The 22,854-nt window shown below is 45.0% G+C and overlaps 1 protein-coding gene across 3 annotated transcripts in view; it reads left to right on the top strand.

The window, feature by feature from the left end:
• Positions 1-3,551: 3,551 nt before the first annotated feature.
• Positions 3,552-22,854, top strand: part of PUSL1 (pseudouridine synthase like 1) — a 118,241-nt gene continuing 98,938 nt past the window's right edge. For 2 of the 3 annotated variants that reach the window (XM_089675956.1, XM_089675955.1), the window contains exons 1-2: positions 3,557-3,691; positions 13,538-13,595. In XM_089675956.1, coding sequence (XP_089532082.1) covers positions 3,636-3,691; positions 13,538-13,595 — 114 coding nt within the window. In that variant the 5' untranslated portion in view covers positions 3,557-3,635. Of the gene's footprint in view, positions 3,692-13,537; positions 13,596-22,854 lie in introns of all 3 variants that reach the window. The other variant, XM_089675957.1, reaches the window with a different exon arrangement.

Here is a 22,854-nt window from a genome sequence, read left to right as displayed (position 1 = left end):
AAGTGGTTAAGCATACACTTACATTCTAAAATCTTGATTATCAGCATACAGGAGCTGAAGCAAGAATGCAGGGATCAGATGGATAACAACTGAGTACAGCTGATCAGGGCCTGCAGCAGTGTGAATATCTAGCACAGCCAAGGATTGGCAAACAAGCAGGTGGGGGTACGACTGCAAGAGAGTGTAGCCGCCAACTCAAACCTGTGATGTTGGGGATGGGCGAGGCCGATATGCATTTCAGGGGTTCCACCCCATTTTAAAAACAACCCGTTCACATTTATACAGTGCCAACTGGGAAAAAGGTGACAAGGGGCAGGACCAACTGGAACTACTGCATGTTCACCCACAGCGGTGTATAATAAACCTGAATTATACACCGCTGCGGGTGTACATTTGGTAGTTCTAATTGGTCTTGCCCTTTGTCACCATCTTCCATGGGCAGCAATGAAGGAATAAATGACGGCTGTTTGTCTATGCGTGGATGGAAGTGTGGTGACGTCAGTTCCCGCGTGGACAGCAGCCGCCATCTTGCTACACCCATACAAGTACACCCAAATTGTTACATGCTGCTTTGAGCTTGTTTTACATTGATTTGATGAAAGTGGGCATTTGGCAATATGCTGCTTAATACATTTTATTAAATACTACACTATGGAAGTATTCCTTTTCTCCTCTTTTGGGATCCTTTGAGTTGGCTGTGCAGTGCATGTTTTTCAGTGAGGGGATACCACCACTGTTGCTGATGGTTGATGCTACAGGATTAGAGCGCAAAGGTCCCATTGCTGATCTGTTTGGCATTGAGCGCCCTAAATAAGTAACTGAGAACATGTAACAGTCTAGTAGTGCTCCATGCTTAATTAGTGCCTAATCCACCCTAATAAATGTTCTCGCTACAAACTTCAGAGTTTTGAGGGCCACACATCATATACCAAAGGGACGCATGTTGGGCACCAGGGCTTTAGAGGGTGGTCTTCAAGTGAATCCCAAAATTTGGGTTACAACCAGAACAGGAATAAAGGGGAAATCTTTCAATAGGGACAGTTCTGGTGACAACCTGGATTTCCCTCCCTTTGGAGGAATTTCCCCTCATTTCCTGTTGTAGCATTGTGACAGGAGTTCACCTTCATCCCCCTCACTTCCATTAATTTGGAACAAGCGGTGTGCATTAGTTGCTGTCATGTGCACTGTTCTATGCACAGTACAAATCCCATAGTCCAAAGAACATCTTGGTAGCAAGCAAGAGAGGGTGGCTACGTTGCTACATACAGTGGGACCATGGAGAACAAATGTACTTACCCTCTAACAGGAAGGGAAGTCAGATCACATCAGCAAAAAAAAAGGAATTTGGAGATTTGGTGGAGCCTGAGAGCAATAGAAGGGGCTTTTTGTAGTTAAAGCGGAACACCACTCGCTCAATCAACATGGACTAATTTTAATCCTTATGCTGCTAGCATTAGTACATGGATAGAAAAGTATATCATATTTACTTGTTTTACGCTTTTTTTACATTTCTTCAGTTACTTCCTGGTTTCTATGCCTAGGCAAATGATGTCATACATTGAAGGAGTCTTCAGGAGGGGAAGGAGGGTTCTCAGTTCAACCAATGACTGAGCAAAGGGCAGATGGATCCCAGGAAGTAAATGCTACATGCATTATCTGCCCTTACTCAAGATGGCCACTGCCAGAAATGCCAGGAGGTATTTTTCAAAATTATTTCTCAGAGAACTAAAGCATGGAGACATGAATGGATGGGAAGTTTGCTTTGAATATTAACAATGAATTAAATAGCATTTTTAGTTTGTGGTGCTCAGATGCAGTATATTTCCACTTTAAAGTGGTTATAAAGGCTAAAGTTTTTTACGTTAATGCATTCTCTTCATTAATGTAAAAACCTCTTACATGCAGCCCCCACCCCCCTTTAAATACTCATCTGAGCCCAAAATTGACCCAACACTCTTCCCGTGAGCAGTGGTGCTGCACTCTCTCTCCCTCTTCACTGGACTCAGTGAGAGCAGCGGAAGCCATTAGCTCCTGCTGCTGTCAATCAAATGCAGTGACAACGGATCGGGGGGGGGGGACTGAGCCGCACTGTGTGTGGCTATAGATGCACACAGTGTGGCTCAGGATTGGGCCCGCACAAGTGCCCCCCATGGCATGCAACTTGCTATGGAGACACTTGGAAATCGTATGTACTCTCCGCAGAAGATGCACAGCCAAAAGGAAGCCAAGGGAACCAGGACAGTGACAACCAAAGGAGATGCACTAGGTGTGTGCGCGCCACCTGTTTATTCTTTATCTTGGAAGGCAGGAGGAGCCAAGAGCACCGCTGGGGGACCCCAGAAGTGGAGGATTGGGGCCATTCTGTGCAAAACCAGTAGGTAAGTATAAGGCCCCTATCGCACTGACAGTGCAATTGGGTCTGCCTGTCAGTTTTTTAGATGAACCCGATCGGACCATCCATAGACCTCTACAGACAGGCAGGTGTCATTGACCATAGACATCTATGAATGCTGGCATCCATTCTGATCCTGTATGCCAAAAACAGATGGATGGGGATCCGTTCCCCATCCATCTGGTGGATCAGATCGGATGACATTTGCCTGTCCGTTTCCATCTGACTGCACCATAGGAAGAAGCAGGCTGTGTCTGCTCTGCAGTAGCAGAACGAACACAGACCTGTCATCTGACCAAACGGATCCATTGGCGAGTCCGCCCCGTCTCAAAGGGACCTAACATGTTTGTTATTTAAAAACAAAAACCCTTTATGATCATGTTAGGAAAACATACTTGAATATAATCATTTTTTTAAACTGCAGTTTCATGTCATTTTAATATCTCTAAATGAAAAACAAATTTCTTGCCCAGCTATAAAGCTTACCAAGTAACCAAGTATGCCTTCCAACACCCACGTTACACCTCCAGCTTTCCTGGTCTGCATGCTTGTTCATGTTCAGTGACTTAGACACCATTATAGGACTAGAATGACAGCCAGGCAGCTAACATTTTCAGCAACAGGCTCTCAATGGAAGCCTTTGTTGTTTTCTTCATCCCCTACATGTGTAGCTTTCAGTGAATTTACCCACTCTATTTGCAGAAAATGCACAACAGACCACCATAACTCACTTACATGTCACACTGAGCTTACTATAAGAAAAGAAACATCATTGCACGATTGTCTCCAGGAACTTTTATTTTCCAAGTATTTCAACATGACACTACAAGGCTCTTGTTGAGCTGTTCTCCTTCACAGCTGATGTAAAGAGCACTTCTGCGGCCGACGTCATGACTGCGAGACATTTGCCTTAAAGGTCCCTGAAACCGCTCTATGGTTTTAGTTATGCTGCGAAGTCGTCCTATTGATGCCTGAACAACAAAAGTGCCTCGCAAGCATAATTCAGCTCACGAAAGTGTGTTTGTTTCCTAACTGCGTGACATAAAATATTCCAAAAGAGTGTTGTTATAGCAGAACATTGAAAACGAATGGACGTTTTTTGCGCTGGCAGCGTGGTCAGTCATACTGGGGTCTTTCCATGCCGGCTGGTCCCTGTTCTGGAGGATCACATGGCACCCTGTGCTGTGGGGTTGAATCTGGTGTAGGTCGCGTGCTGTCATGTCTGCGGGCTTCTTGTGGGAATATGGCTTGTAAAGTTCGCTATTTATTATTTTTCCAGTATTGTGGGACGAAGTACAGGTAGTTATGTAACCTATTGCCTGAACGTGGTGGCCTGAGCTGCATGTTATAAGGGTATCTGTGGCAGTGTATGGAAATCCGATTAACCCCTTGCCCTCCAGAGGATTTACCCCCCTTCCTGACCAGGCCATTTTTTTGTGATACAGCATTGCGTTACTTTAACTGACAATTGCGCGGTCATGCAACACTGTGCATAAATGTATGTCATTTTTTTCCCACAAATAGAGCTTTTTTCAATATTTGATTGCCTGTGCATTTTTTATTTTTTGTGCTATAAACAAAAAAAGACCTACAATTTTGAAAAAAAAAACAATATTTTTTACTTTTTGCTATAAAACATATCCAATAAAAAAATCAGATTTTGTCATAAATTTAGGCCAAAATGTATTCTGCTCCATGTCTTTGCTAAAAAAAAAAATCCCAATACGTGTAAATGAATTGGTTTACGTGAAGGTTATAGTATTTACAAATGGAGGTGTGTATATATATATATATACTGGAATTTTTTTTTTTATTAATACTAGTAATGGCAGCGATCAGTGACTTATAGCGGGCATTCTGACACTGGGGGGAACTAACTGCCAGTGACACTAAGGATCCATGTACACATGTTTACCTCTCCAACCCCCACCTCACCCCCTCACTCTCCGCCCGCATCGCCTACCTCCTGAACGACATATCAGACTGGATGTCGCTCCATTTCCTCAAACTTATCCTGTCCAAAACAGAGCTCCTGGTCTTCCCCCCACCCCATCCTCTCCATCACTACTAACAATGCCACCATCCTCCCACCCCACATGCCAAAGTCCTGGGTGTCACCGTGGACTCACACCTCTCCTTCCTACCCCACGTCCAATTGCTATCAAGATCATGCAGGCTCCACCTCCGCAACATCTCCAAGATACGTATATTCCTCACCCCAGACACTACTAAACAACTCGTACACTCCCTCATCATCTCACTCCTGGACTATTGCAATTCCCTTCTCACTGGCCTACCCAAACGAACGCTATCCCCACTCCAGTCTATCCTGAACTCAGCGGCGAGACTCATCCACCTCACCAACTGCTCCACATCTGCCACCCCCCTCTGCCAATCCCTTCACTGGCTCCCGATTGCCCAACGCATCAAATTCAAACTGCTAACCCTGACCTACAAAGCCATTCACAACGCTGCCTCAAACTACCTAACCGACCTGATACCCAAATACTACCCTACCTGTGCCCTTCGCTCCTCACAGGACCTCCTACTCTCTAGCTCCCTGGTCTCCTCCTCCCACGCCCGATTGCAGGATTTCTCCAGGACTTCCCCCATCCTCTGGAATTCCCTACCCCAATCCATCAGACTGTCACCTACCCTCATCACCTTCAGGCGCACCCTGAAGACCCACCTCTTCAGGGAAGCCTACCCCACCCTCACCTAACAGCCGATCTCCTCCACTCCTCCCACCACTTCATTCCCCACATACATTTCCTCCTGTACCACTTTCCCCTCCCTCCTAGATTGTAAGCTCGAAAGAGCAGGGCCCTCGAACCCCTCGTGTATTGTATTGTTTCTGTCTTGTCTCATGTTCTGTCCCCCTTGCTATTGTACAGCGCTGAGCAAACCCTTTGGCGCTATATAAATACTGTATAATAATATAATAATAATAATGTACACGGGACGTTTGGAAAATATTTCTGAACGATGGAAACTGACTGCTGGAAAACGTAGGTTAAAAAATGTCTATTTAGCCGCGTTTGCATACCGCATTTATGTGCGTTTGCATTTAGAAGCGTTTTTTAATATCATGAGACCTTCCAAAATGCCCAGAATGCACTGAAAAACAGTAAAAAATTTACTATTTCAGACATTTTGAGAGAGATGAAGCAGAGAGAGCAGTATGTGTTGAGATGACCTGTCTTTTCTGCTTTTATTCACTATGGATCCCATCATGAGCATAATGCGGCACGTTCTGTCATTTTTTTCCTTCACGCAAAACCTGTAACTGACTGCGCTGGTGTACCGGGTCCATTTGAATACATGGAAAATGCTTTGCATGCATTTCTGATGATGAAAAAAGGCTCTGGACAGCATTTGGATATGGAAGAGTTAAAAAACGCTTCTAAACGCAAACGCTTATAAACACGGTTAGCTGCGTTTACAAGCATTTGGCGTTTGAAATGCTGATAAAATCTACTCCTGAACGCAAGTTTGGTGCAGTAAAAAAAACTACTGTAAACACAACTGCCTGTAAACGACATAGTGTACATGGACACATAGGAAAACATTAGGGAGAGTTCAGGGGCTGCTGAAAAAAACGCAGAAAAGCTCCTGAACGTCAGTTTATCAGCTGCAGTGTACATGAGCCCTTATACGGTGATCAGTGCAAATAAAAAGCGCTGACACTGTACTAATGGCACTGGGCAGGAAGGGGTTAACATCTGGGGCGATCAAAGGGTTAACTGTGTGCTGTGTGTGTTTTACTGTGTGCACTGTGTTGTGTTTTACTAAGGAGACATGCTGTTTTGTATCTCTGCTGTGCAGAGAGGTAGAAAGCACCATGTCCATGCTGACAGGAGAGAGACCTGTGTTGTTTACACACAGGTTTCTCCCCTGTCAGCTTTGCCTGACATTCGCTAAGTGCTGTTTAGGAATCGCCGTCCGGGACTTGGTAATTGACATCTCTAGCTGCCCCCTTACCCCGCAATGCAAATCATGTATATATATGTGATTTTGCGCATCCCTGCTGCCCTGTAGCAGTACTTCTGCTACAGGGCAAGTGGTTAAATGACATTTCGTTTGCTAAAGCACTGTGTGTCATAAACAGTTACCATATATCGTTCTTTGTGTATTTTTTAAATTTTTGAGCCTCTGACCTCCAAATGGTTTTACTCCCTTCATAACCAGGGCATTTTTGTTGTTCAGCCCTGTGCTATTTTAACTGACAATTGCTCAGTCATGCAATGCTGTTTCCAAGACAAAGTTATATCTTTTTTTTCCACACAAGTAGAGCTTTCTTTTGGTGGTATTTAATCACCACTGGGTGTTTTTTTTTTTTGCTATCTAACCAAAAAATAAGCCAACATTTTGTAAAAAAACTAATTTTTTTTATTTTCTGTTAAACAAAATTATGCAAACAAATAATCTTCATAAATGTAGGCCAAAATGTATTCTGCTATATTTCTTTGTTAAAACTAACCCCAAACCATGTAAGTTATTTAGTCTGTGTGCAGTTATAGCATTTACAAACTATGGGATATAATATTTGAAAATGGATCAGTCCTAATGTACTGGCAGTCTTTCTCATGGCCCTAAAATGCCAGGACAGTACACATACCTCCGAAATGACCCCTTTTTGAAAAGTAGACAGTCCAAGGTATTTAGTAAGAGGCATAGCAAGTTTTTTTTCAAGTTGCAGTTTTTTCCCCCCAATTTTTAATTTTTACATACTGTCACCAGTGCAGTGCAGTGTCATCATATAACTGGTGTGACTGTGATCAGGGATACTGACTGGTGACAGTAAGTGGAGAAAAAAAATAAGTAATTTTATTTATTCAATATTTTTTTTTAAACATATTTCTCCTTTTAACTATTTTTTTTTCTTTTTTTACAGTTTTCTAAATAACAAACATGTTATACTTACCTGCTCTGTGCAGTGGTTTTGCACAGAGCAACCCGGATCCTTCTCTCCTTGGGTCCCTCACCGTTGCTCTTGGCCCCTCTCTTGTCAGGTGCCCCCACAACAAGCAGCTTCCTATGGGGGCACTCAAGCAGGCAGGTTCATGCACACATAGAGCCGTGGTTCGGCCCCTCCCCCGCCCTCTTCTGATTGGCTCACTGGCTGAATTAGACAGCAGTGGGAGCCAAAAAAATTTTTTTTTTAATTTTTGCTGTAAAAAAGAAAAAAATGTTTATTTCCGCCACTGACCGGAGTCCTCCATCTTGATAGAGGTGATCAAAGACTATAGAGTCTTTCATCGCATCCATCTTCAGCCCGTTGGACTGTCGGATTGTTTCTTGGGCCCACCGGTTTTAACAGTAAGCCTGGTGGGGGGTTGGGGGGGAACGTCCCCTTCCGCCGCTATGGAGAGCGAACCAGTTAGTAGCTGAAGAGCCACTAGGACTGCTTTCAATAGAAATCCAGCCGTCAGCTGCAAAAAAAAAAAAATACCGGGGTTATGGCTGATTTCTTAAGCCACAACCCTGTAAACCACTTGAAAACTGCAACGTTTATATACATATTGTGGTCTTCAAGTGCTTAAATACCTTGTGCATGGACTACTTATTTAACAAATTTATTTCCTTTAGTTAATTGACTTTAACGTCGCTTTATGATATATTTGTCATATGTTTTTGCTTTTTGAGGTAAATACCTCATAGGGTGATAGTGAATTGACATTTTCAGCTTTGCTTAATATAAATGGAAAAAAATATGTCATGTGATTCAGTTATCTCGTGTGATATCCTTTAGTGAATTGAGCCTAGCATGGGCAGTGACAAGTCATCTTTATGCAGAGATCTGGGGTCTATTAGACCCCAGATCTCTCCTATGCCCTCCAAAGCTTCAAATCAAACTGAGATTGGTTTAGTAGGCAGCTTTACAACCTGATAATGCCTTGTAAACAAACTGAAACTAGAAGTAACAAAATCCTTATAGCTTCTGGTTTTATACATCACAGAGCAAAAACAACTGAATTTCCTCTCACTCTTCAGAGTGCATCTGTTGTGACGGTTTGTATCAGTCCTGGGCTCCCCAGTGGGATAGGAGAGCCTGGGAAAGGGAGGGACCAGGGAAGGCAAAATATAAGCAGTCTAACTATAAGCCACTTGGGGTGGAACTACAAATCACATCATATGTTGCTTTGTTTAATCAACAAAAAGTAGTTTAATATCATAGGTTGCATTATATTTGTCATAACAGGCTTCATGGTTGAGGTCTACAGAACTGTATTGCCTGTTTCCTGACTAATTAGCGTATTAATTTTCATCATTCAGTCTGCCTGAGCAACAGTAAAAAAGACTGGATTAAAGCCTAACTCCAGGTTTACTTTTACTTTATATGATTAGTTTAGGCCGAGTTGGCAGAATTCTGAGTTATTCTGCTGCTGTCAGCATTGTATCATATTGTAGTAGCACTTTCTACATACAGTATGCAGCACTATGTTGTAGCAGCAGTATAAGGACTTCCTGTCTGCTGCCTGGACAAAATCGAACTGGGCTAAGTGCTTTTCAGCCATTCAGAAGAAGCCTTGTATTTTTACCAATGGATACTAGGCTTCCTCTAATTGGCCGAGGTGGAAATTGTGATGTCATTTGCTCACCTCTCTACCTCGGCCAATCTGTGGAAGAAGGATATTCATTTGATAAAAATACAGGGCTTCTTCTGAATGGCTTAGGATCACTCAGCCCAACTCGATTATGTTCTGGCAGCAGATGGGAAGTCACCCATACCGGTGATAGAAGACAGCACTGCATACAACCAATGCTACTACAGTATGACACAGCGATGACAGTGCCAGAATAAATTACGGAAATAGTTCATGTGGGCCAGCTTGGCCTAAATGAAATATTTAAAGAGAAAGAAAACCTGGAGTTAAGCCTGGTATACACAATAATTTTTTTTTGTTCAACCCAGCAGGCTGAATGATAAAAAATAAAAACCTGACAGATCGCTGTACTAACACAAGCAATGTTAGTACAGTGATTCCCCCCCCCCCCCCGTTCTATTGTGTTCTGACAGGGGGACCCCCTTCCAGAAAACACCGGTCAGCATGTGCAGCCATTGGCTGTCAACGCTGAAAGGATGCTGGTTTTCCAGCATGCCTGTTTGACAGAAGCCAGTTGGACAGGGAGCTGTAATCACAGGCCAAAAGTTGGATGGTTTCTACTGTATTGGGTGGTTTTCAACCCGTGTGTACCCAGCATTAGGCTTTAGATGTATTCAGGGGCTCCATAATCGAGACTTATCACTTCTCAAGACTTTAGTTATCTTATTGATTTGGGTACATTAATATTGAACTCTAGCTAAGAAAATAAACTAAAAGCCCAGTAACAGTTAAAAAACGGCAGTTTCTGCTGCAGTTCTTCCCTTCAGTCTGGAGCTGTCCCCAGCAGTAATTCCTTTCCTAGGATTTCTTTTTATGATCTGTATGCTTGTTTTGGGTCAGTGATTTAGAAAGTCTTGAAGTCATCAAATCACCATGACATTGGGCCAACTAACAAATATATGTGATTGTGCTATTCCTTACTGCTCCCTGTACCACAGAAAGTAATTCTTTCAGGTGCTTTACTAAATGAGGGTTAGGCTCCATGTACACTGCAGCTGATAAACTCATGTTTAGGAGCTTTTCTGCATTTTTTTTTTTCAAGCAGCCCCTGAACTCTCCCTAATGTTTTCCTGTGTCCATATACACTATGTTGTTTATAGTCGTTTACAGGCAGTTGAGTTTACAGTCGTTTTTTTGAACGCACCAAACTTGCGTTCAGGAGTAGATTTTATCAGCGTTTCAAACACCAAATGCTTGTAAACGTGGCTAACTGCATTTATAAGCGTTTGCGTTTGGAAATTTTTTTTAACTCTTCCATTTCCAGATGCTGTACAGAGCCTTTTTTCATCATGAAAAATGCATGCAAAGCGTTCCCTGGTACACCATAATTTGAGGTTTCGCATCAAAGAAAATATGTTAGACACTGCTGCAATAATTTCTGCACAGAAATGAGCTGGAACACATCCAAACACCACAAAAAAAAAAAAAGACAGTTAATCTCAACAAATATTGCTCTCTGCTTCTGCTCTATTTCTCTCAAAAGTCTGAAATAGTTAATTTTTTATTGTTTTTCAGTGCATTCTGGGCATTTTGGAAGGTCTCCTGAGGTTATCTTTAAAAAAACGCTTCTAAATGCAATCGCTTATAAACGCAGTATGCAAACATGGCTAAACAAACCCAACGTTTTCCAGCAGTCAGTTTCCATCGTTCAGAAGTGTCCCGTGTACATGGAGTCTTATTGTGATTTTCCAGTTATGTGAAACATCACACATTATATTTAATATACAAATTTAATTTAAACTTACATTTATCCTGTTAACGAAGTCAGTAGTGAAAAAAGGAAAAAAAATGACATATTAAAAAAATATTGTGCTCCCATTTCCTCTAATGAAGCTAATTAACTATTGTTACATTTCATAAATCTGTTTCCAGCTTTACACAAGCCTGGCTGAGCTGGGTGAGTCAGGCTGAATCACTGTGTATGTGCATAAAAGTGTCATGTGAAGGAGGCCTGAATCACCATTGTTTTGTTGGATTTGTTTCCATCTATTTTTGTGAACCATGTACACCAGATTTTAAAGAGACCCTGCCACCAACTTAACAAATGCAGGCAATAGGCAAGTATTTCAAATGCTTACATGTAGCATTCTTTCTTTCCATACGTTTCATTTGTTAACCACATGCCGCCCAGCCACCGCATATAAACGGTGGCAGGGCGGCGCTCGTAGGCAAAAGCACATTTTAAAACGGCTGCCTTCAAAACAGGTAGGGGGCGCCGTGAGGCACGCGCCCGCCCTGCCTGTCCCGCGGGTGTCAGCAGCGGGCCTCCGCCGCTGGGTGACGGCCGGTTTTTACCGGCCGTTTTCCCGCGATGAGCGGTAATCACTGACACAGAGCAGGGCTGCATTGTTTACACACAGCCTGCTCTGTGACAGTTCGCCGACAAGCTGCAGAGGGAGAGAAGAGTTTCTCTCCCTCGATCAGCTCCTCCCGCCCCCTAGTAAAACACTCCCCTTACACAGCAAATTCTAAAAATGTTAACCCCTTCCTCCCCAGTGACATTAGTACAGTTTCAGTGTTTTTTTTTCACTGATCACTGTATTGGTGTCACTGGGGATGTCAGTGACCCCAAGTCAGTTCCCACCCCAGTGTCAAAATGTCCGCCGCAGTCCCGCCATAAGTCGCTGGTCGCCGCCATATGTCGCTGATTGCCGCTATATGTTGCTGATCGGCGCCATTATTAGTATAAATAAAAATTTAAAATCCCAGTATCTTTCCTGCCATTTGTAAACGCTATAACTTTCACGTAAACCAATTAATTTACACGTATTGGGTTTTTTTTTAGCAAAGACATGTCGCAGAATGCATTTTGGCAGAAATTTATGACTAAATTTGATTTTTGCATTTTTTTTTTTACTGGACATGTTTTATAGCAAAAAGTCCAAAATATTGTTTTTTTTCCTCAAAATTGTCAGCCTTTTGTTTTATAGCGCAAAAAATAAAAACCGCACAGACGATCAAATACCACCAAAAGAAAGCTCAATTTGTGGGGAAAAAAAGGATGTAAATTTCATTTATGTATTGCATGACCGCGCAATTGTCCGTTAAACTAGCGCAGCGCTGTATAGCAAAAAAATGGCGTAAATTGCAGTATTTATACCATAGATTGTAGACGCTATAACTTCCACACAAAGCAATCAATATACACTTATTGGAATTTTTTTTACCAAAAACATGGAGCAGAATACATTTTGGCCAAAATTTATAACCAACTTTGAGTTTACTATATATTTTTTATAGCAGAAAGTAAAAAAAATTGTTTTTCTTCAAAATATTTGGCCTTTTTTTGTTTATAGCGTGAAAAATAAAAAGCGCACAGGTGATAAAATTACACCGAAAGAAAGCTCTATTTATGTGAAAAAAAGGACGTAAATTTCGTTTGGGTGCAGCATTGCATGACCGTGCAATTATCAGTTGAATTAGTGCAGCGCCGAGTAGCAAAAAGAGGCCAGGTCATTAAGGGGGGTAAATCCTCAGGAGCTCAAGTGGTTAACTTACAATGTGTCCCTAGCACAGAGCCCTCACTCCTTGCACATCACAGCCTTCTCCTCTTTGTGATTGTCTAATTATTGTGTGCGATGGCCCAGCTCCTCTGCCTCTCTTCTCCCTACATAACCTTTTATATAGCATGCAATAAGTCATTGAAAATCCACCATTTATAAACAATAGTATGAATAAAGCTGATCATACAAGGTTAGTTTTTTTTTTTGTTCAATTAGCGGGCTGAACGAAAAAAACCCCCAAAAAAAGATTTCTCCATCCACGCGAACAAGGTGGATGGAGGAATCGCCCCTACTGGAACATTTGTATTTTAACAACACCCACAGCTTCTTAGAATACATTGATCTGCAGCCACTAATCGACAGAAAATCTCTACTGGACCAGCCAGATTTCAATCAGTGTGTGGACAACTTAAATACCGACTCCGGGATGCGGGAGTAAGAGTAACAAATGCTGCTGCAGCAGCCAGAGATGGAGCACATGTCATAACGGCTATTTTCTTTTTACTGTGCATATGGCCAAAAAAAATTTGTCCGTACTTCAGCTTTAAAGTTCCACTCCAAACACTTGTTTGGCTAGTGGGATAAAAACAGGATGGATACTTGCCTTTATTCATCGCTCCTGTAAGCCTACTCCTGTCCAGGCAACTAGTCACCTGAAACAACTTCACTGTCAGGCAGGTCACAGCTCTCTGACTTCATCATGTACAAAGAAGGAACAGCACTACAATGCAGGAGTAGCAATGTTCCGGTACGTCTTACAGAGGATACGTGCGCTACCCCTGGGGGGAGCAAGGAATAAAGTATTTGTACTTATACCTCCCCCCCCCCCCCCCACACACACACACGACCCTCTAGATTTTTTGTGTCCTGAGGTTATGCTACAGTTGTTCTTGCTGTATGCAAAGTCTGTAGTAGCAAAAAGAACAACAGTGCTAATGTAGATCAGATGTACTATATATGCTGTTGTCTGGGGTACTTGCAGTTTGTGTCTGCCTGTCCGGAAATTGGCCTGAATTATATATTTCTGATTTTAGAGGAGTGATGAGGACAACGGCCAACCAAGCAGTTCTTGGCGTGCAAAACTATTTGGAAGTGAGTATCATGACATCACGTCAGCCCCTCTGTGCTAATTATTTATGGATGGACCCCTAGAAAAATTACAGAAGTAAAGAATTATTTGTTATTGATATGTAACAGTTGAATTTTGCTGTTTATGTATACATTACCTGCTAAAAGTTCAGTTTTATTGTTTTTTATCATAACAAAAAAAAATATATTTTTAATTTGTTAGGTATAAAAAGTATTGCACATTTCATATTTACTATTTCCAGCCAGCAGATGGAGCTATAGGGTTTTTTTTACATGATCACCTGCCAAACGTTTACGTATATGTAAACCCTTACCTTGTATAATAACCTATTAGCTTAAATGAAAGTAAAAACATTTGTTTATATATTAAAAAAAAAAAAAATACACGTTTTTTATTCCCTTTTTATAAATGATAACATAACCTCTGTTCTCAGCTGTATAAGAGCTCAGGGAGGAGAAACCACAGGACACTGATCTTCCCAGTGAATGGTTGTGTGTGTGTGTGTGTGTGTGTGTGTGGGGGGGGGTGTTGAGGACAAGTCTGATCATTAGAGGAGAGCACACTGAGTTCCCAGCTAGAGAACTGACCAAGCTATGCTGTCCTGCCTAGTGTGGTAAGTTTTTAATAGGAAAGCAGAGGGACTGGCAGGAACTCCTGGGATTTTATACAAAGGAAGTAATAAAAAGAGAACAGGATACATTTTCATACAAGTACATGGTACAACTGGCATATATCAGGAATATGAAATGTTGGGTTTACATACTCTTTAACCCAGGGGTGTCCAAACTTTTTTCAAAGAGGGCCAGATTGGATGAAGTGAACATGGTGGAGGGCCAAACATTTTTCCGAACATTCTTTGAACCATTACAATTAAATGCAAATAAATTATTTTATGCCAAGTTAATTGCAAACGACATACTTTTCATTTCATAACATTAAGATCAACTGACAGCTGAGTTTTCACAATGTATTGAAAATAAATTTTAAAAAAACTTACCTGCACTAATGTGAAGGGTAAAAAAGGTAGCTGGAGCTGAAGTCTCTGCTCAGCAGCCGGGAGGGGAAGAGAAACACACTTCACGCTGGAAGCCCGGCCCTGACGACACCGCCCTCTGTCGCTCCCAGCGTGGTGCAGTCACGCATGCGCACTGCTCTCAAGCAGAAGACTGTCTGCCACAGAAGGGAGGGCCGTGCGACAGCCGCATTTACACAGACCAGGGAGAATGCGCCGCAGTCAGGCATGCGCACTGCCCTCTTCTCTCAAGCAGAAGACTGTCTGCCATAGAAGGGAGGGCCGTGGGAGGGCCACATTACACAGAGCAGGGAGGGCTGTTGGAGGGCCGTATTAAACCGACCCCCGGGCCGTAAATGGCCCACGGGCCGGACTTTGGACATGCCTGCTTTAACCACTCGCCTACTGGGCACTACCCACTTCCTTACCAGGCCAGTTTTCAGCTTTCAGCACTGTCACACTTTGAATGACAATTGCGTGGTAATGCAACATTGTACCCATATGAAATTTTTATCATTTTTTTCTCACACATAGAGCTTTCTTTTGGTGGTATTTACTTGTTGCTGGGTGTTTTACTTTTTATGCTATAAACAAAAAAATAGCAAAAAATTTGAAAAAAAAAGTTTCTTTGTTTCTATTATAAAATTTTTGCAAACAGGGCACTGATGTGCGTTGATGAGGCAGCACTGATGGGCACTGATAGGCGGCACTGATAGGCAGCACTGAAGGGCACTGATAGACGGCACTAATGAGGTGGCACGGATAGGTGGCAATGATAGGCGGCACTGATAAGTGGTACTGATAGGCGGCGCTGATAATGGGTACTGATAGTCGGCACTGACTGTCGGCACTGCTGGGCACTGACTGGTGGCACAGACTGCTGGGCACAGGTGGGCGTCACTGCTGGGCACAGGTGGGCGTCACTGCTGGGCACAGGTGGGCAGAACTGGTGGGTGGCACTGCTGGGCACCGATCATCAGGGCACTGATCATCAGTGATCATCAGTGCCCTGATGATCGGTGCCGATCCCCGCTCTGACAACTGCCGGTTCTCGGCAGTACTTTCCTCGCGCTCTGACAGCGTGAGGAAAGTGCAGCCGAGAACCGGCAATTGCATTTCCCAGTGATCTGCGTGTCATTGGACACGGCTGATCACGTGGTAAAAGGCCGCTGTGATTGGCCTTTTACCACATCACGTGATCAGCTGTGTCCGTAGGAGACAGCGATCACGGAGATCGCCGGGGGCGCGCCCCCGGGGGCGCACAGGAGAGCGCGTTCTGGGAGGACGTCTTATGACGCCCTCCCGGAATTGGCCGGCCGCAGTGCAGCCGTCATTTGGCTATCTGCGGTCGGCAACTAGTTAAAGGATAAGTTTGCCTTTTTAACAAAATAATAAATACACATTTTTTGCAGGTAAAAAGTATGCATTTACTATTTTTTTTTTTTTCTTAGGAGCCTGTAAAGCATTGCACTCGCAATCAGCAGATCACAGGTGCAGTGTCAGGCTCCTTTGATACATACAGGCAGTAACTGAATGACAGGAAGCTCGATGGACTACAAAAGCACTTATCAGTGCCCTCACAGTTCACTGAGAACTGCACGTTGTCAGCTGCAAAGGCTGGCGGTACTTGTAGGCATTCATTCACAGAACTTTGTAAATAAATACCATGGCTGTGTGGGCGAAGACCTGCACGGCCACATTGTTTTCAAAATGTGACAGCGGGTGTGGGAAGATCTCTGGCCCGCTGTCACGGGGGGAGGGGAAGAGCTTCAGGAGCAAAAACATGTTCCACCATAAAAACGGATGGAAAAAGTAACTTGTTCCCAAAAGTGAACTTATGTTTTAAGTGTACGTAAACCCTGGAGGTGGGCATATACATGCAGATTACAGGCTGAAAGAAAATATTTAAACACAATCCCCCATCCATGCTTTATGGCAATTCTGGCAGCTGCATTTGGCACCTGTCTAAATAGCTGAACAGAAGCTGCTTCTGATTAATTCACTCTTCTGATTGATTCACTCCTTTGATCTTTTAGTACAGGGGTCTCCAAACATTCTAAGCAAAGGGCCAGTTTACTGTCCTTAAGACTTCAGGGGGCCAGACTTTGGCAAATGGGAGTAGAAAATGTCCCATTATCTGTTTTAATGGGAGGAATAGTGCCATGTTGTAGGTACGAGTGGGAAGAATAGTGCCCCTTGATGGTGTCCGTAGGGGGAAATGTGCACCATCATTGGTGTTGGTTGGGGAAATAGTGCCCTAAATGCCAGATAAAGGCAAGAAAAGGACCATCTCAAGCCCCCAGGCCGCAGTTTGGAGACCAGTGTTTTAGTCAAACAATGTCGGGTGGGAGGTAGCCATCGGGAACCGGCAAAAAGTTGTATAGTGTGTACGCAGCATAACAATTACTTTCCTCTTTGTTTTCTTAGGTCTGTTTTGTCTGTTAAATATGTTATAGAGAGAGTTTTGTCATAAGTGTTTAATAAGTGCAAAAACATACCTGTTGTTCAAACAGAAATCTTGATAGAAATCTTATGATCTAATAACTTCCTGTGCTCTGCTTGTTCTACAGCCTTATCAGTTGTTATTGTTCACAGCTTTTCCTGTGGTCTACAGAACCCCTCCCCCATGTTCTTGAAAAAGGAGAGTGGGGGGTATTTTGTAGTCCTGGTGCTTCTTCATCTATACAGTACAGTGAGTGAACATTGTCACACTAGGACTGTACTGTAAGTACTGGTAAGCTGCGATGTTTTACATTCTTGTTTGTGGGCTTAGATATTCTTTAACCACTAGCCTACAGGGCACTTATACCCCCTTCCTGCCCAGGCCAATTTCCAGCTTTCAGCGCTGTCACATTTTGAATGACAATTGCGCAGTCATGCAACACTGTACCCATATGGCATTTTTATCATTTTTTTGAGACACATAGAGCTTTCTTTTGGTGATATTTAATCACCTCTGGGATTTTTATTTTTTCTTAAACAAACCAAAAACCACTGAACATTTTGGAAAAAAAATGTTTTTTCTTAGTTTTTGTTATACAATTTTGTAAATAAGTGATTTTTCTCCTTCACTGATGTGCATAATGAGGCTGCAGTGATGGGCACTGATAGGCTGCACTGATGGACACTGATAGGTGGCACTGATGGCCACTGATGAGGAGGCACTGGTAGGTTGCACTGATGGGCATTGACAGGCATCACTGATGGGCACTGAAAGGCAGCACTGATACATGACACTGATAGGCGGCACTGACTGGCACTGATAGGGGGCACTGACTGGCACTGATAGGCGGCACTGACAGGCGACACTGATGCACACTGATAGGCGACACTGATGCGCACTGATAGGCGACACTGATTGGCAGCACTGATAGGTGCCACTGATTGGCATTGATAGGTGGCACTGACTGGCACTGATGGGTGACATTGAAAGGCAGCTTAGATGGGCACTGATATGTGGCATTGATGTGCACTGGTATGCACTGATATGTGGCATTGATGTGGCACTGATGGGCACTGGCATGTGGCACTGATGGGCACTGGCACGTGGCACTTCTGGGGCCACACTGATCATCCGGGCACACTGATCATCAGTGCCCTGATGATCAGTGTACATGTCCCCTCTGCAGAAAGACGATTACCGGCTCTCCTCTCGAACTGTCAGTGTGAGAGCTCAAGAGGAGAGAAATGCCAATAACCAGCATTTCCGTGTTTACATGTGATCAGCTGTGATTGGACACAACTGATCACATGACGAGCCGACATCTTCGGCTCTTTCCGTGATCCGCTGTGTCCGAGGGACACAGTGCACCGGCGATTGCCACGCTGCGCGCTCCCTGAGCCGCGCATGCGCAGTGAGAATGGTAGGACGTCATATGACGTCCTATCAGAACGAGAGAACCACCTTGCTCCCGTCCTTGTACTTGGGCGGGCGGAAGGTGGTTAAAGTGAACTTGTGCTTCGCATCAACCCCTTCCTACTTACAGTCTGTATATTAACATTTCCTGCCAAGATGTCCCTAACCAAGGATACATTAACATACATTCTCTCCATTTAAAACCAGCAATTGACACCTTGTGCGGCTGCTGATTCTCAATTTCTGCCATCAGTGACACCCCGGGTCCCCACTGACAATTGGGATCAGTGTGGTTCCTGATCATGTGGTAATTGTCAGTTTTGACATATTGATCAAAGGCTGAAGACTCCTTTGAAAAGAATGAATGCCTGCAGGTAAACCCTGCCACCTACTATCTGCAATGGTCAGTTACATTGTCATGTATTTAATAGTTCAGCTGTGGGATACAGTTACACTATTAGAAATTCAAATCAATTATTTGAAAAATAGTGCATTTGTCACCCTATAATAAAAGCTGCAGTGTATCAAATAAAAACCCTAAATGTACATAAAGTATGTTTTAAAAATAATAAATCAGTAGTAAATGCAAAAAAAAAAAAAATTGGGGGCAGGTAATGTCATAATGTGTCAGTGTGTACCGCATACTAGCACATTATGATAGACTTACCTGAGAACAAAACACTCTAGCAGGTCGCTGTCACGAGTCCCGGTGATTCCATCTTCATCTGGTCTTCCTTCCAGGTTCACAGGCTTCGGCCATTTCAATGACTGAGTCGCGATGATGTCACGGCATGCATGGGAGTCATGGCTGTGGCACAGCTCTCTGAATAGATGGCACCGTCCATTCAAAGTGCAGTGTGCATGCGCCAGTGACATCACCGGATGCTGCACTGGTAAATAGGGCCTACCTGTAGGTATATATTAGCATGATAGACTTTACTACCACTTTACATTGGAGCTAAAGGTACAAAACAAAGAATTTCAAGCAAATAGAGCATTATTGCAGAAGATACATACTATTATTATTTATTATTATTATTATTATTATACAGTATTTATAAAGCGCCAATAGTTCGCTCAGCGCTGTACATTACAAAGGGGGACAGAACATGTGACAGAACAATACCAATACAATGCAAAACATGAGGGGATCGAGGGCCCTGCTCTTTCGAGCTTACAATCTAGGAGGGAGGGGGTGGTGGCACAGGAGGAGATAGCTGTGGGGGATGGAGTGGTAGGAAGAGTGGAGGAGGTCGGCAAGTTAGCAGGGGGTGGGGTAGGCTTCCCTGAAGAGATGGGTTTTCAGGGTGCGCCTAAAGGAGAGGAGAGTAGGTGATAATCTGATGGGTTGGGGCAGGGAATTCCAGAGGATGGGTGACACCCTGGAGAAGTCCTGGAGGCGGGCATGGGAGGAGGAGACCAGGGAACTAGAGAGAAGGAGGTCTTGTGAGGAGCGGAGTGTGCGTGCTGGGTGGTACTTGGATATTAGGTCAGTGATGTAGTTCGGGGCAGTATGGTGGACAGCTTTGTACGTCAGCGTTAGGATTTTGAATTTGATCCGTTGCGCAATCGGAAGCCAGTGGAGGGATTGGCAGAGGGGGGTGGCGGAGACAGAGCGGTTGAAAAGGTGAATGAGTCTGGCAGCCGTATTCAGGATGGACTGAAGCGGGGATAGCCAGCGGCGAGGCAGGCCAGTGAGGAGGGAGTTGCAGTAGTCGAGTCGTGATATGATGAGGGAGTGGATGAGCTGTTTAGTGGTTTCTGGGGTTAGGAACGTGCGGATTTTGGCGATGTTGCGGAGGTGGAGTCTGCACGAGTTTGTTAAAGATTGGACTTGGGGCTGGAAGGATAGGTTGGAGTCCAGAATGACACCCAGTACTCTGGCCTGCAGGGCGGGTTTGATGGTAGCGTTGTTGGATGTGACGGAGAAATCAATGGGGGGTGGTGTCCGGGCTGGGGGGAAGACAAACTCGGTTTTGGAGAGGTTCAATTTAAGGAAGTGGAGCGACATCCAGTCTGATATGTCGCTCAGTAGGTGTGTGATTCGGGCTGAGACCAAGGGGGTGAGGTGGGGGGTTGAGAGATAGATTTGTGTGTCGTCGGCATAGAGGTGGTAGTTGAAGCCGTGAGAGTGTATGAGTTGGCCAAGGGAGGAGGTATAGATGGAGAAGAGAAGGGGCCCGAGGACAGAGCCTTGAGGGACCCCAACAGAGAGCGGGAGTGAGGGGGAGGTGGTAGCATTATAGGTAACGCTGAAGGAGCGTTGTGACAGGTAGGATGAGAGCCAGGAGAGAGCAGAATCTCTGAGGCCGAGGGAGTGTAGTTTTTTGAGGAGGAGGGGGTGGTCGACTGTGTCGAAGGCCGCAGAGAGGTCAAGGAGTAGGAGCACTGAATAGTGGCCATTAGCTTTGGCGGTTAGCAGGTCGTTGGAGAGTTTGAGTAAGGCAGTTTCGCCGGACTGTAGGGGATCGAGGAGGTTGTTGTCATTGAGGTGAGAGCATAGGCGGGTGTAGACTAGGCGCTCGAGGAGTTTAGATGTAAATGGGAGCAGGGAGATGGGTCTGAGGTTGTTCGGGTCATTGGGGTCCAGGGAGGGCTTTTTAAGTATGGGGGTGATGTGTGCAAGTTTCAGAGGGGAGGGGAAAGTGCCTGAGGAGAGGGAGAGATTGAAGATGTGGGTGAGGGAGCGTAGGATGGAGGAGGAGGAAGGTCGTAGGAGTTGTGAGGGGATAGGGTCGAGGGGGCAGGTGGTGAGGCGGGCATCAGAGAGGATCTTGGAGACTTCCTCGATGGTAGTAAGGTCAAAGGTGCGGAGTGTGGGGGGAGCTTCCGTATGAGGAATGTAGGGTGGGGTGGAAGAGGAGGTCAGAGCAGTGGTGGGGCCGTGGGAGAGGGGCGATGAGGGGGTAGCTGAGTGAGGGTGAAGGGGGTTGGAGAGAGTTTGAGCAGCGACGAAGTCCCTGCGGGTTATGTCGAGGGGGAGGGGGGATAAGGGGGTAGCTGTGTGAGAGGGGACGGGTTGAGAGGGCGTGTGAGTTGCGGCAATGTCCTTGCGAATTGTGTCAATCTTGTTTTTGAAGTGATTGGCAATCTCAAGGGCAGTGAGTGAGGTGCTGGGTGGAGGTGGGGGTGGAGAGAGTAGAGAGTTGAAGGCAGAGAAGAGTCGGCGAGGATTGGAGGAGAGGGCCTTGATGAGGGTCAAGAAGTAGGCCTGTTTGGCAGCATGGAGGGAGGAGGTGTAGGTGCGGAAGGCAGATTTATAGCGGGTGAAGGCTTGTTGGGATTTGGTTTTGCGCCATAGTCGCTCCAGGGCACGACTTTGTCGTTTGAGGGTTTTGGTCTGATCAGTCTGCCAGGGCTGGAGCGGTCGGGGTCTGATGTTGCGTGTGGTTAAAGGCGCTAGTGAGTCAAGGGCTGTTGAGAGCACATTGTTGTAGGCGGTCAAAGCCAAGTCGGGGCAGGACAGGGGGAGGATGCGGTCGTGGAGTTGGTCAGCTGCAGAGTGGAGGGAGGCAGGGTTAAGTTTGCGGAGGTTACAGCTGGTAGTAGTGTGACATTTGGAGGGGTAGGCGTTGGAGGACGAGGAGATAGAGAAGGTGATCAGGTTGTGGTCAGAGAGAGGGAAGGGGGTGTTAGTGAGGTTGTGGGGAGCGCAGCGGTTGGAGAAGACAAGGTCCAGGATATTTCCGTCAGAGTGGGTGGTGGATTGTATGCACTGTGCAAGTGCAAAGGAGGAGGTTAGGTGGAGGAGACGGGCTGTGTCCGGGTTGTCGAGGTTGACAGGGATGTTGAAATCCCCAAGGATGATGGTGGGTAGCTCAGAGGAGAGGAAGAAGGGTAGCCAGGAGGAGAAGTCATCCAGGAAGCGGGGTATAGATCCAGGAGGCCGGTATATCACAGCAATCTTCAGGGGGGTTGGGGAGAATAGTTGGACGCAGTGGGCCTCGAAGGAGGAGAAGGATAGGGAGGGGGGGTTTGGGAGGACTCGGAAGGTGCTCTGCGGTGACAAGAGCAGACCAACCCCACCACCTTTACGACCGTTAGGCCTGGGTGAGTGGGTCCAGGTGAGACCTCCATAGGAGAGTGCAGCAGGGGAGGTAGAGTCAGTGGGCTGGATCCAGGTTTCCGTGATCGCTAGGAGGTTGAGGGAGCGGGAAACAAAGAGGTCGTGGATGGCGGTAAGCTTGTTGCACACCGAACGGGCGTTCAGGAGTGCACATAAAAACAGGGGGGAGATTTTAGGGAGCAGGGGGACAGATACTAAGTTGTGGGGGTTGCAGTAGGACGTGGAGGTGGGAGGGTGTTGAGCGGGTGAGGGAGGTGGAGGGCCAGGATTCGGGGAGATGTCCCCTGCGGCTAGGAGGAGAAGGGTGAGAAAGGTGGCATGGGAGCG

Source organism: Staurois parvus, unplaced genomic scaffold, assembly GCF_062004578.1.
Source record: "Staurois parvus isolate SC_StPar_1 unplaced genomic scaffold, SC_StPar_1.0 ptg000160l, whole genome shotgun sequence".
In the NCBI taxonomy this organism is placed as follows: domain Eukaryota; kingdom Metazoa; phylum Chordata; class Amphibia; order Anura; family Ranidae; genus Staurois; species Staurois parvus.
This window is presented reverse-complemented; position numbering and strand designations above follow the sequence as displayed.